The sequence below is a fragment of the Mixophyes fleayi genome, chromosome 5 (assembly GCF_038048845.1).
Source record: "Mixophyes fleayi isolate aMixFle1 chromosome 5, aMixFle1.hap1, whole genome shotgun sequence".
In the NCBI taxonomy this organism is placed as follows: Eukaryota; Metazoa; Chordata; class Amphibia; order Anura; family Limnodynastidae; genus Mixophyes; species Mixophyes fleayi.
In genome coordinates, this window is record NC_134406.1 from 167,182,822 (window position 1) to 167,198,478 (window position 15,657).

Genomic DNA, 15,657 nt, shown 5'->3' on the forward strand with positions numbered 1-15,657 from the left:
CTACTGAACAAATACATTTTACAGTTGCTGGCGATTGCACAATCATGTTACAGGATGTATACAAGTCATCATCACTGATCGGGACTTAGACTAGCCCCAGAGCTGGTGCAAGAGACACGGCAGAAAAACAAGTAACAATCTTGGCCGTACAGCTTGATACAGCTGTGGCTGCGTGCGCTTCAGTTTGGTACCTCCTTTTGTACATTGAGTACGACAAAACACCCTTTTCCCACTCATTTTACTCCCCAAAGTTGAAAGCTGTAGCAAGTGCTACTTACTCTCACTATCACACGAACATTGCTTGCGTACAGGTCTGTGTCTCTGTTTCTCAGCCGTACCTGTCTGTTCCGGGCATGAGCAGAGTGATTCTGTATACGTTGCGCTCAAACTCAGCAGATACATGCCCTAAGGAATCGGGCCCATAGTCTTTACATAATGCAAGACTGATGTGGATGCAAACTAAAAACTGTCCTTTTGTTCATGTCCACTAGAGTTTATTTTTAGAGTTTTTATTCGCCTTATTCCACATTGGGCTGCGGAATTTCATGTTTCTCAAGCGGAATGTGGCCTTAAGAGTTCTGCATGGAATTCCTTTTATCATTTTTGTTCCTCCTGGAATTCCCTTATCCTTCTTGTTCCACCCAGACTTCTACATTGTTATAAACTGACCACTCCACAGAACAGAATGAATGGACACTGTTTTGCTAGCTCTATTTATAGAATATAATATTTACTGTGTACCGTGAAATGGTGAAGCAAAGCATTGCTTTAATCTCTGAATTAAGCTTTTAACATTTTTACATTTTTGGAACCTAGGTCTTGGAAACCTAGGTATGGGAACCCACCACTTTGTTAGCAATTGCGGGACAGCAAATGAAATATTAAAAAAGGCTTCATTGTTTATAAGAAATAGCACATGGACTATTAAAACACAGTCTTTAATTCTATTCACACATGTTCCAATGTTATGAATTGACCTATTTAACAAATTATTTAATCTCCAAGAAATTGTGTGTCATAAGTGTGGGTTCAAATTGTTCAGACACTGTTGTTCTGATATTGGGCTGAATGACCAGATCACAATGTAACTCTGGTCACACATGTTCCTTACAACTTTCGATCTGGGTCACAGACATTTTGAGTTATCGGCCAACTTTGTTTTCCATCCAGTTGGATCAAATTTAATTGGATGGGATTTTGATCACTAAGGACATGGTCAGCTAGTTTGGTCAATGATGACCAACAAAGCTACTTAAATTTGTACCTGTGTGGCCAGAATAAGTAATGTAGTAATCTGACAATACTGTTTTTCATATGTGTTCTAATTAACTGTAAAGGTTGTCATAAATGGCATAGACAATGAGGCCATTACCATGATGGCTTTATAAATCCACAATGTTGCTCTGGCTTGCGAAAAAGTAAATTTTGAATACAGCGATCATCTTAGAAAAATAAGGGTCACTTACCAATGTGTGAGAAGTGACTTCCCTTTGTAGAACACAATTTGACCGCGTACATAGAGCCCTAATCAAACTTCAAAAGCACAATAACAAACTTTTCTTTGATTTTGTTCTGTCGGTACATTTTGTTTGGCTGTGTAAGTGCTGGTTCAAATTGAAACTTTACAATATTGAAATATCTTTGATTAAACAAGCGGTAGAAAAATATATCTCCAGATTAAAGACCTCAATAATACCCAGTGAGAAAGAAAACAGACATCCCTGGAATCAGGTCAATAAAGTAAATATTTTCTATTGCTGCTTTCTATGTCTAGTTTATTCAGAGGAGAGTGCATACCCATATAACAACTGCGCATGTGTGTTTTCTATTACTGGAAACATAAGAATAATTCATTCATTCATGTGTCATTTATGTAAGGATTATTCTAAAGATGTTGCATTACTACTTTGGATGAAATGATCATGCATTAAACATATAGGGCCTGAGTCAATAAGGCACCTAACTGGCTTTTTTGAGCGTATCCTCTGCAAATTTGTTCAGAACAGGTTAAAAAAAAAAGGCTTATTATAACCTATGATTTAGAGGAGTGAACCGGGTGGGGAATGGGCTGTTTAACATAGACAATGTACAGTAAGGGCCTTCCCGTGCAGGGAACGTCCAAGTCAGCTTCCAGAATGTTTAAAACACTATTTTACTTTGTGGAACTACAAGTCCCAGTCAGTCTGGGCTGCCAATAACAGCAAGGACATACTGGCACTTGGAGAAACGCATTTGTGCCAGCATGTCCTGACGCCCAGGGCCCGTGCAGCCATGTAGTTCCACAAAGTAAATTGAAAATTTTTTATTTATTTTTTTAAATGTATTTTTTAAACTGTATAGAGTCTGCGGGTCCGGCAGGTTCCAACGTATCCTGCAGCATCCTGTGCAGTAGAGCATGGAGAGATTTCAAAATACACCTGTAGTCAACAAGGAACAGATCTTGAGATCCGCTCCTTGTTGACTGCAGGTGTAAGCAGAGCCTATTTGCGGACAGCAGGGCAGTTACATACCTGAAGGCCCATAGTGTGCTATCTTTGCACAGTTTCCATTTATGAATGGTTGTAATTAATGGACCTGTGTCTTTCTTCAGTCTTATGTAACACATGCAAGCCCATTTTTCAACACTTTTTTTCTATTAATTTTATTGTGAATACTAGGTATTTGGTAAAGACCAAGTCACAACCAAAGTAAATTAAATCAATTTTTATGTTGCCTAGAAGAGGGCTGCCCTAGAGAGTGGGCTATATGATAAGTCCAGCCCTGATAATGGGAGTGGAAGTTGCAGTTTACAAGACAACTCCATTACTAAACAGAAAAGGTAGTTCCTCACATAGGTGTGTAGCTGTTTTCCATCACGCAGTTTCCAGAGGAGGAGGTTGATACATGCCGAGAAAGCTATACAGAAGGAATATTTCAGTGCTTAAAAAAAACAATCACATGTATTGTTGATATTTATGACATGAAATTGAGAGATCAGTACAACTCATTATTCCAGCCAAGCTTTACCAGCATGGATTAACTATCCACAAGCTGAGCTTGTTAACTGTGCAGTTTTTATTTGCGGTCGTAACAGTTTGAAAATATCAATTACAATGATTGAATTAGCCCAAATACATTTTCAGACCGTATCTTTCAGCTAAAGAGGCAGAGTGAATGCAGCGCTCACACCCTGAAGCGGTGCTCAGGAAGTGGGTTATTTACATTGAAATGCTTCACATTTTCCACTAGGTTAAACGAAATAAAAGTTATTAAAAAGTTGTCACAGAGCCACACAATATGTCCCTTTGTCTCTGCCGGTATGGAGCAATTTAGCCTATGCTTTATGCAGAAAGTACACTATTACTCCTTTCAGTAAATGTGGTATGATGGGCATTGTAGTGCTCCAATGTCCACCTAGACAGTGTGGTACATAACTTAGATACCCCTTCTAAGCAGAGGAATTTCTCTATTATATACAGTATATATATATTTAATTTATTTATTGGAGAGAGAGTTACATACCTATTGGTGTGTCCTTGGCATTCAGCTTAAAGCAGGAATAACTCGCAGGTTACATCAGCTCATCAGTAAATAAAACGCAGAGCTGCATTTATAAACATTTCTTACACAAGCAATTTCTTAAAGAAAATAAAATTCTATATAGGTAAAGTTGCATTTCCAGGTTTACCAATAAATGTGTTATCACCCACTTTGCATTCACATATTACGTTGTGAAACGTCTACTTTTATAACAGTAGGACTTGTGAGCCCATGTTTCTGTCACTGGAGAGCTGTAACTAAAAATGGTTATTACTCCAGAATTTTGACTCCCGATTCCTCTAGATTGACAGAATTGGTGAAATTAGGCTCCTCCAATTGTTATTACTGTGTTTGGCACACAAATAGAAGCATGATGTGGCTTTATGTACTGAGAACACAGCCTGGGTGTCCCCTGGACAGATTTGGGCAGAGGTCACATAAGACCCTAGGATGGCAGCTACTAGCTCTGTAATGCTGATCTTTTCATTTATGTTACAGGGAGCTCCAGTAACAGCACAGAAAGTCATTTATATACTGAAAGCGTCACTCTATGCAATTTCATAGCACCCATCAATACAGTAAACTGAGAGATCGGTTCTGGATGCACAACTAAACTTTCACCATATAATTAGAAAGCTGTACAAGATATTATACATATTGAACACCTTTAGACCTCTATTTCACTGAAATGTTACCAGCCATGTAACCAAACCTGAAGCCTAATTATACATACACTAACTAAAATAAATTGAAAATTGTGAACTTTTAATATAACATAGGGGGTGTTAGTGATATGTGGGATATCTGACTCCCCCCTCCCCCCGCACCCATTTTGTTGTTCTAACATAGAGGCTGAATTTAGAAACATTTCAGGCCTCAATGGTGCTCAGTGGTGAATTTGAAACCTAGTGGAGACCTTGAAGTCATAACTCATTCAGATAATTGTTTCTGTTATTACATGCTAGGCGAAAAGCAAGGAACAAGCTGGTGAGATAGGGCAATCTAGAGATCTAATACCTTATTACATTATTTTGGAGAGTTTGGGGTCCCCTTCAGTTTCTAGGCTGCATTTACTGATTACACAAGGCAGCACAGATACAATATTTTTTTTTTTTCACAAACTAGAGATCTGGCGATCTATAAGCCATGCAGTGTTGTCCACAGTGATGCAATAAGTGCTATTGACATAATTTCCTGCATTCCTCTGAGTGCCACATACTGCATATCTGCTTGTGTGTACAGCACGCAAGACATGCCATTAAGATGCACAGATCTCTGGTCTTCTCAGTTTCAGCAGTGGTTTTTTAGCATTGTCTTCCATTTATAACGCACTGACAGAAACTGATTTTCTGGAGGAGCCCTTAGATAATTACTATTACTGGTTCCTGTTTAAAACAAGCATAACAGAAAGAAACAGATTTTCTGCTTTAATACAATATTAGTTGTAATGTTTTAGTGGATATTACTTTCTAGAGATGTCCAAGAGTGCACTCACAAATGAGTGCAACATTTTGAGTCCTACATTTGAAAGACCTTCCACCGCTCATTTAAAGTTGGTTTCCCCAAAAAAAAAAAAAAAAAAAACAGAAACTTGAAAAGAAATATTACTGTTTAAAGCAGCATGTACAATATTTTTAGGGGCAGTTTGCCAGGAGCTTATTGTACAGTACTCATTCAGGGGCTGTCTATTTGTACCTTATACATGGACTCTACAGCTTAGACTCGACAGATAGACTTGTAGAAGAGGCGCCCTGACCACACGTTTTTGCAGTTCGAGTCTGCTACTATTGACGAGCACAAAAGAACGCTGTCTAATTCCATTTTTAATCACAACATTTAATTTGCATTCAGTGTTCCTACCAGTAAGGGTGGTTGGTGGCTCACTTCAGCAGATGGGTGAAACATTGAGTTCCTTCATTCTGCTACTGCAAGTGCCGAAACAGTGACCCCCACAATTGAGACTACTCCATCTGGCATGTGGGCCCAGGACACAAGATATATTGGCAGGAACTGTGAGATTCTGAACCGTGATTTTCCCCCAAACTATGACATTTCTCTACAAGATACTGGACTGATGCTAGAGTATCTGTGCAAAATTTGATTTAATATCATTAAAGTATGTATTATTAATAGTTGAGTAACAGTATTTAAGATTTAAAATGTCAATGTTTTCTTAAAAATAGACAGAAACTTTAGGCTGTTACCCACAGGCATTACCAAAAATGCTGTTGTAACTCGAGCTTGCACTTGGAGGACACTCCATTGAGCCCCTTGTGTTTATTTGCAGTGAACGCATGTTTATAGAGCGGGGTGCATACAAAATAGGCTGCCATGCCTCCGCCGCTCCCAACAGCAAGTGGATATACGGTCATTGGAACCAGTTGGTTTTAAACAGACGCTAATAAAAGTATGATTGTTGATACCAGTGAGTAAGAGGCCTATATAGCTATAAACAAATGCTAACAATTGAGTTAATACACATAGTAAGTGGACTATAAACCTGTTCTGTACTGCGGATGACCAGCACAGCTCCTGGCTTATCAGTACCACAGCTCAACTGAATGAAGTAAACAGTGGGGATGTTGGTGGAATGATTCCCGATAAGGTACAAACAGGAGGAATGTGGTTGGGATTAAATGAAAAGTTAACTGAAAGTGTAAATGTCCATTAGTCCTGTGTGCAATTTGGATATTTCAGGGTTTGAGATTCTAGAAGGAATCTAATGCTCAATCTTTGGAATGCACAGATGCTAAACTTTTTATTATAATGTAAAAGATATTGCCTATTTTGAAACAATACCCCCTGTTTAGGTAGTGCTTCAATAGTAAGAGCTTCCGGATTGTGGTGTTTCACAGCATAAACCTGGTAGATGGTCGGAACTGTCCTAGGGCAGCACGGTGGCTAAGTGGTTAGCACTTCTGCCTCACAGCACTGGGGTCATGAGTTCAATTTCCGACCATGGCCCTATCTGTGTGGAGTTTGTATGTTCTCCCCGTGTTTGCGTGGGTTTCCTCCAGGTGCTCCGGTTTCCTCCCACACTCCAAAAACATACTGATAGGTTAATAGGCTGCTATCAAATTGACCCTAGTCTGTGTGTGTGTGTGTGTTAGGGAATTTAGACTGTAAGCCCCAATGGGGCAGGGACTGATGTGAGTGAGTTCTCTTTACAGCGCTGTGGAATTAGTGGCCCTATATAAATAGATGATGATGATGATGAATAAGTGAGCTTGTGGCGTGAATGTGACCTGATTAGATGGCTGTATCCATTTAGGTGCCACAGTCACTTCCTCATTTCAGTCCCAGCAGATTTGAATCTCCCTCCCACTAAACTGTACAGTGCTCAGAGCTCTCTACACCCAGGCCATCAAACTAAGCAGTCTGGCAGCTTATGTCAGGTAATCCCCACCATTCCCGAGTCTACACAAAGAAGGACAATTATTCCAAAGTGAGCAAACCTTTTACGTAAACGTGTTCCGATTTCACCTAAGGTGGTTTTAGCAGGTCCTAGAAATAACTCCAAAATACTTGTGCAGAAATTCACAAGGCAGCCCATTGTTTACCGCTGGATCCTCAATACTCCTGGGGGATTCATAGCATACATAAAAATATCTGCCCATTTCTGTTTAACAGTGGACCCATGGCTTCAGGCCCCTGAACAATTATATTTATCTCATGATATGGACACACAAAATTCTTAATTTACATCCCCTCTTGTTCTGTACAATGGCATCTCATATCTTTCCCTGTTTATGATGTACACTTATTATAATTATGGTTTGTCACGCTCATTTTATACTTATGTTATCATTTTTTTCTTTTCTTATTTGTTATTTAAAAAAATAAAATCAATGAACCAAAAAAAAAGGAAAGAGAAATGTCAAGGACATTCCTAGCACTAATCTTTGAAATTAGGGATAGCTGGAACTCATTGTATAGGTGTGCTCAACTAGTCCGTTCACCAGACAATGGGTTGCACTTTACACGTATACAAATCTCAACCTTTTGACATCTAAAGTCTTAGCAGTTTCAGCGTTTTCTTACTTGACCACATGATTTGAGTTAGGGTCGGTCATTTCATTATTATTGTGTTTGTTTTGTGATTTACTCCTGTTTAAAAAAAAAAAAAAAAAAACTAGACAATAATTTGAACCAGTTGATACAGTAACCTGACCACCACGCTGCACAATTGAATTTCTGCTGCAACTCCACTGTTTGTATAGAGTGTGGTTTAGTTATAGAAGAACTAGAAATATGTACAGATTTATCTGTCTGCTGCTCAGATAAATGTAGACCATGAACTGTAACCAAAGTAATTTCATGTATACTGAGTGGGATGTGTGTGTATCTTTGGGTTTTCAGCAATGGCACATGGAGATTTGTGGTTGGGATGGTCGAAGTTGTTGAGTAATGAGTTGCAGGAGCCTAGCCCTAACATTACCTTTCACCCTAAATTGAACATAGTCTCTGCAAAGACTTTCTGTGGCCTCGGGGTTTAGCTTGATTTCATTGTTTTGGACAAATTGGAGCTACTTAGGCCCCCTAACATTTTTTTCATTCTAAAAACACGGATTAGCCTGGTGAACTAGCTAATTGCTTCAGTGATAATAATCCAGTTGTTAAAAGGCAACAAAGATTTTAGAAGAAACGACACGTCTTATGCTTAATAACCAGACACTCCCATTTGTTTTGTGCAGGGCTAGCGTGTAGTGTTTGAAGCTGTTGATTTGTTTGTATTGACTTTTCAGTGTTTCTGTTTATATATTTCTAAGTCTGCAAACGTTTAGCAGGCATATTGTATTCAATACACCTTTTTCTGAGTCAATTGTTTTTTCACTACTGTTCTGTTGCACTGTTCTACCTACTTATTAGAACAGTTATACTGTTTGTTTACAAAGTGTCTTACTGAGCATTCATCATTTATACTGATTACTTAGAACTTTTGCTTACTTTTTACATAGGTACATATGTACAGTTAATTTATCTTGCAGAGCAAAAATAATTGGTGATAAATGCTACAAAGAAGAATACATATTTTGACATCTTCAAAGTAGATCAGTCTAATGCCCATGGGCTAATAAATGTCTACTAGTCTATATCAATAAATGGTGATGATGGTGATCATCATTTGGTACAGTACTGGTCCCTTCTCCAGGTGAAATGAGTGCATTTGAAGGCAGGATGCAGGCAATACTGATTTCTTGTGTCCGGTCTCTCTTCCCTGCTCAAATTCAAAAATTGCCATGCATGGAGGTGAATAAACAACGAATGTGATATCTGGTAGTGCGTATATATCCCAGGGGTTCAAATACTTGGGTGAACATTGGATTTTATCTAACAATTTTTGGGGGACTGAAGTTCTCCCTTAAATAATTCTGTGTACTTAAACCATGAGGACTGAGACACAAGAATTCTGAGGTTACAAAATGTTAACATTTCAGCTAAACAGTATGCAGTCAATATAGATCAGCAGTGGACAACCGACCAGCCTTCATCTGTGGCCCCCAACTCTATGCCCCTGATCTGGCTTATTCTTTGTTATAAAGCAGAGAATAAGACTCAACTGGAGCAGCCGGCTTCCACGTCACATGCCCTCCACTACACAATACAGGGAGGTCAAGCAGCATATCCATTCAGAGGAGGAGAGATCAGTGTATTCTGCACCACATGCTCTCTCTCCTTCCTCTGCAGGCTCTGGCCGTGCAAGAAAGTATTTTTAGACATGCGTCCCTTGATGTATACTGGCTGGCCCATCACTGCTCTAGACCGTAGATTATTCAGTACATGTAAAGTAACAGTAGCTTTTTTTGAAGAATATGAAATGGTGTTTTGTGACCTTTGTTCTGATATAGAATCTTACTCTCTACCCCTTCTTCCCCTAGGAATTCCTTCAAGGAGATTGCAGCAAAGCAAAACAGAAGCTGGGCTGGGCACCCAAGGTCACATTTGAAGTAAGTAATTCCTGCATCAAACCAGTTCACAGCAATGGAAGTGTCATCATCATTCGAAATTGTATTGACTGGTAAAAAGCTGTCCATCTTGTTATAGAACGCTGGATGTGTACTTTATCTGTGGCCCCAGCTTCATTGCAAACAGAGATAACTTAAGTTATTTTTTAATAGGTACTAGCCCAAGAACATGTGTTTATAGCATACCTGTGACTGAGATCGTTAAAAATAACAGCTCTGTTCTCGTATTGTAAATTAAAAACATTTAGTATATTGTTTGCATCCATCTGTATTTCTATATGGAACACTATATAACCAGAGAGACTGACCGAAAGACTGTTGGAGCCCTACAAAATGTGAGATGGGTTTTATAGCCAAAGACATGTACGAAATATACCAACTATTCCAACCAAATTCAATCCTATGTGATCAGTGTACAATGCAGAGCATCATTGTGATGTCTAGTACTCAGTGACAGGTTCTCTCTTCTGTCCTAAATGCAATACAGAAATCCCCCCTGTGATATCCAGTATGCAGTATATTGGCTCCCCCACTCCCTGTGTATAGAGCAATAACCCTTTCAGGTGTCCAATATGGAGCCCCTACCTCCCCTATGATGATTACAATACTATGCAATACTATGCCTCTTGTGTGTACCATTGCTCACCACAATGCTGGTCGCTCTTGCCAGTAATCTGTCTCAGGGAGACAGGGCTCTGATTAGCTGTCTTTCCTTCCATTAATACCAGCAGCCAGTCTGAGTTCACTGAAGTTAAATAAGTAAATGCATCTTTTTCTCCGCTCTGTTTGCCTTCCTTTTTCCTTCTGAGGATCGAAGAAAACATCCAAGTGAAAGAACACTATGATCCTGAGGTTGGAATTGGGGCTGGGTGGTGTTTTAAAAAACTAAGATTTCCAAATAAGTCTGTGGAACACCCAACCCCCCCTCCTCTCATCCTTGCACAGGGCTGACTAAAATCATATGGGGGCAAATTAATTCCAGGCAAAGTCCCATGCAAGTCTCGCGTAAGGAGACCCTGTGGGAAGTTCAAGTATTGTAATACCTGGAAATAGGACCATCCGCACATCAAGCAAGGCTCTCCTACAGGACCATGCGCTGAAGTGAATCACCAACTATATATATTAACATCATTGATTGTACTTCAAATAGGGCTAGTACCATATGTGCTTTAATATCTCAAATACTTTTTAACAAAATACAGACAAGGAATCCCTGATTTCCAATCTAGATAGGAATAGTAATATAGATAGACTATATATGTGCATTCATTTGTGTGTGTGTGTTAAATTATCAGTTTATGTAGTGTAGATTTTTCAACTAAAGAAATATCATCATTGTGATAAAAGAACATCTATGAATTTTTCATTGTAGTTGAATATGTGCAATACTTGCAGGAACTAGTTCCATCGTTCTTCCCTCTCTGAGATTTGCATACATCCTTGACTGTAGATGTGCAAAGAATAAGTTCCTGTTGCATTTAGTTACTAGATAGTAAAAAATACCTAATTCATTAAAGGCATTTCAGAAAATAATGAAAGCAGGGACCCTCCGCTATTGATGTTCATCTTCCATTTGGATGGTCCAGTCACATATCAATCACCGTACTAATATTGGGTTACATACATATTTAGATTTTTAGTTGCTTTTCCTTCTGCATTTTAGAAGCTGAGCAAAGGGGAAACTTTAATACTCGTTTGTAATTGTCTACCTATTCCCCAATTTATAGCTGTTTAATAGTTAATTGCTGACTAGAAAAAAAAAATTTAAGCAACTTATTTTCTCTCTGTATATCTCTGTTTGGAGAAGTAGGAGAAGCAGCTACTGGACATCAGGGCTCACCTTATGTTAGCTGTGGACTGTATTACTATATTAGAAGGTTGGGACAGCCTAAACATGAGTTCCATACTCCATTTTTAAATACTTGTATAAACCAGTATATTGTTTATAATTGGCGTAGTTACCTTAGCAGTGGTGCATGGATGTATACCTACCTACTGTCTAGTAACTGAGTTCAGTGGGAAGTTGTATTTACTCATCTGTAATGGTCTCTCTCTCCCCTTACATTTCACAGCAATGGATTTAACAAATGCATTTGTCTCTTAGTAATTCTGCTCAGTATGTAGGGAGCTAGGACAGTGAAGTGTTATGTTGTACAATAAGCAGAGGACTGAGTAACATTCATTTCTGTCATTTCAGGAGCTGGTAAAGGAGATGGTAGAAGCAGATATTCTTCTGATGCAGACCAATCCTAATGCTTAAATGTGAGGAAACAGAAGCACTGCCTACTGGACCCTTCCAGGGCAACATGTTACACTGCTCCATCCAATCACTCCCTATCTATAAATATTTAAAATGATACATGTTTCATTACTTGTTCACCTGTGTGTACACAATGTTTGCAGACATGTAAATGTGTCCTTTTTTTGGGAAATTTGTGAGATTATTTTTTCTTTGTTTTGCTGACTTTCTTTTGCTACCCATCTATGCTGATGTCTTATGATTAATTTCTTTAACGATTGTAATGGGCCTGATGAAAACAAATTGAACATAATTATTTCCTAGTTCTTTCCAATTATCCATTTCTTAATAAATTGCATTTCTATATAAAAAAAAACACGTGTCTGTTTAATCGTGTTGTATCCATGTCCATTTTTTTATAATAATAAATATATATTAGGGAGGTGAAAATATTAAAGTATAAGCCAATCTTAAGGGCTTAACAAATATTTAAGGCTATCAATTCATTAAACTTCCTACTGTATTGGTAGGGTGTATTCTCATTCATTTTGATTCATCCCTAAAGCAGACTGCCTCTACTGTGTGTAATACTACATGATAGATAATGGCTGAAGGAGTATAATACTGAAATGTGGAAACTGGTTTGTGTGAGGCCTGTTTATGTAATCGGGAGATAACTGCACACACAGGCTGATAGTTTCCATTTACCAATTCCATGTTACTAACATGCCTGATAATCATCTCATTCATCTCAATCAGATTACTATTGAACATTGCGGCATTTTGAGCCGAACACACATAATCAGTATCAGTTATTCCCAACCATGTGTGTATGTTGCAAAGATTTAGCATGGTGAAAATGACTTAAAATATGTAAAACATTTGCTTTTGAGATAATATTTTAACTGTGTTTTTATGCACTTGACATGTCTTAAGAACTTTCTTTTTTTATCAATTATGGGTTTTTTGTGCATCAGTCATATTAGTAGTGTCTTCAGATGTCACATCAATAATATTGAGAAACACTAAACTATATAGGGCTTCATTTAGAGTCGGACGCAGTGTGCGTCTAAGGTTTAAATGAAAGAGTAGGAGTGGGAGTGTGCCGCAGCTTGGTAGGGTATTACGGGTGACATACAACCCCAGTTGCGTCCCACTCGTAATACCCTACCAAGTTGCGACCAGTTCTCCCAGCTAGCTAACTACTTGGGCCACCTAATTCCTGCTGCACTTTTTCAGTCTTTTTTGACATGTGTTCCACCTGCGTCTTGATCCGACTAGGGTAAATTTGCAGGTACATGCCCATAGTATCTGAATTATGCACGATCACGCCTACATAACTCCGAGTTCCACCCTTTCCCTCGTACTGAGACGCAAGCTGTCACAGAGTACACTTGCATTTGAAAAGCAGATGGAACTGCAGGGAACTGTTGCTTACTGCGCATGCCCTATCAGTGGAAATGTGCAGGATGCGTCCGACTCTAAATGAGGCCCATGATCTATTGCCTAATGATAGCAAAATTATAGACAGGGATGAGAGAGGAAAGCTTCGGTTCCATCATCTGTATACTTAATTTGTGCCCAGCTATAGCCTGTGTTTTACCAGTCAATGGGAATGACATGGTAAAAATATATAAATATCTTACATTAATTAAGCTATATTCACTGGTCTCCTTAGATCTATATTATTAAGTATTGAATATACTGTATATGTTGTTATCTTACCCATAGTGGTTCTCCGCAGAGAAATATTACCCAATGGACACTTTTTAATAACTGAACACATTAAAGTCTACATATTTAGCACATATTGGGCAACCATTTAAAAAGAAAAAAAAAAGTTCCCCATAGCTTTGTGACCTATCAAGTGCTTTAATTATCCTGGCACAGACAATCATTCTGTAGGAGTTGATTTGGGCAATAAAAAAAAAAAAAAGATTAATTTACAATCTGTGGTCATTGGTTCCAGTTCTACCAGGGCTCTGCCTGTGTGGAGTTTGTATGATCTCCCTGTGTTTGCGTGGAATTCCCCATGTGCTCCAGTTTCCTCCCACAGGCCGAAAAACATATTGCTAGGATATTGAGCTTCTGATGAAATTAACCCTAGTGTATGAACGTTTCTGTGGTAAGGACTATAGAATGTTAACTCCACTGGGGCAGGGATTGATGTATAGGAATAAAACATTTTCTGTAAAGCACAGTGTAAATAAAGGATAATAACAACTCCCAACATGATCTACCTCCAGCGGTTGTCCTTCAACAACTGAAAGATGTGTGTTGTCTAACACGACGGACTTACACTATATTTTATATATTTTCATTTATGCACATTTCCTTATTACAACTTAATCACTGAAAAGTCTCTCTTGAAAAATGTGATTATGTGAAAGATGTGTGTGCGGGGAGGTTTGAAGTTGGCTTGAAAGTAATAGCTCAGTTCAGTGTAGGAGTTGGTGACAAAAACGTCTCTATACCCAGGCCTTCAGAATAGTGCCATTCATATGCCTTTCCTGTTTCTCCTTACTATAATTAGGCACAGGATCCTGAGGCAGTTGAAAAGATGGCAGAGAGTAGAAAGACTATACCTACAAAGCTGTAAGGTTAGTAAATGTTGATCAAGGCTCCTTTGCCAAAGGCCTGGGTTATGCAGAGGTCATTAAGAACATACTCCAGTCTAGGTACCTCCATCAAGTTTTTCTTCTTAAATCGCATTTATTTTTTCATACCTTAAGGTCAGAATTGAGAAGAAATAAACCGTAAAGTTGAAGAGCTCTTGTATATTTGCTAAGATTTTTTGTTAAAAAATATTTGAATCTAGTTCCTTAATAAATAAAACAATTAAATGTATGAAGCTAGAGAGAACAAAATCACTAACATATTGAGTGTTTTATTTGGCATCATTCAAGATTCCTGGTGCAACAAAACAGAATTTTTCAGCAAAGGATGGACAGACACTTGCAGGAGACAAAATATGCATTAGTCACATGATGAGTGATTAAGTGAAGTGATTTATTTTCTACATAAAGTTTATTGTAACTGCAGTCGTTTTTAAAAGTAATTTAAGTTACTGTTGCGAATGAATCAATTCACTACGGGAATATATGTTACATTTTTACGAATGTGTGCCTGGAGTTAAGGTGATTATTTTATCTGTTTTATATTTTTTTCCATATGTTCTTTCCATTTATATTGCGGATTTATTGGGAGTGTGTTTTAACTGGACATTGACTCACTGACATTATGTAACACAGTTCCCTGTTGCTCAAATTAAAAACCTGTGACTCTTCAGCACTTATAGAACTACGGGTTCCAGCATGACCAGACACGCAGAGGGTGCTGGAACTTGTACACCCACAGCAGCTGGAGAGCCATAGAATTGCCTGTGCGGAAGTTCATAAGCCATACATAGAACTTCGCAAAGTTGTAGTTAAAAGGGCACAACATGCCAATAGTTGGGATGTATGTTCATAGATTTCCTTGTCTGGACATGCTAATAATTAATTGGGGACACCCAAGGCTTTCAGTAATTTAGCTAACAAGGGAATATATTTGCTAGAATGAGTGTTTTTGTAATGTGTGCCTGTAGTGTGGGGGCTGTCTCTGCTGGAGAAAAGAGAGCTCTTTGTATGGCACTGATGCAGAAGGGAGCCTTCCAGAGGTGCGCAGTGGAAAGTCTGGGTCCTGGCCTGAGATGGTGAACACCTGGCCTTCGAAGAGTGTGTCCTTAGAGGACACCTTGCTGAAAGTGTTGGAGGACGCTGGGTCAGGAGTAGTTTGCTGTTAATGGAAACCAGATGAGTGTGGACCTACAGATCCTGACCTTCCAGACAGCCATACAGCACCCTATCCTGTTCTGGCTGACTACAGGTGCACACTGGGTACTTTTTATAGGGTCTCCCTGCACCTACCTAACCCTCACCCCGTCCTTTCCTC

At 38.7% G+C, this 15,657-nt stretch overlaps 1 protein-coding gene across 1 annotated transcript in view; it reads left to right on the forward strand.

Moving 5' to 3' along the window:
- The window catches only part of GMDS (GDP-mannose 4,6-dehydratase), a 445,643-nt gene extending 433,562 nt beyond the window's left edge, over positions 1-12,081 (forward strand). Inside the window, exons 10-11 of the mRNA XM_075212984.1 lie at positions 9,399-9,467; positions 11,683-12,081. Of these exons, the coding sequence (XP_075069085.1) occupies positions 9,399-9,467; positions 11,683-11,745 (132 nt within the window). The 3' untranslated portion in view covers positions 11,746-12,081. The remainder of the gene's footprint in view (positions 1-9,398; positions 9,468-11,682) is intronic.
- Positions 12,082-15,657: the final 3,576 nt, after the last annotated feature.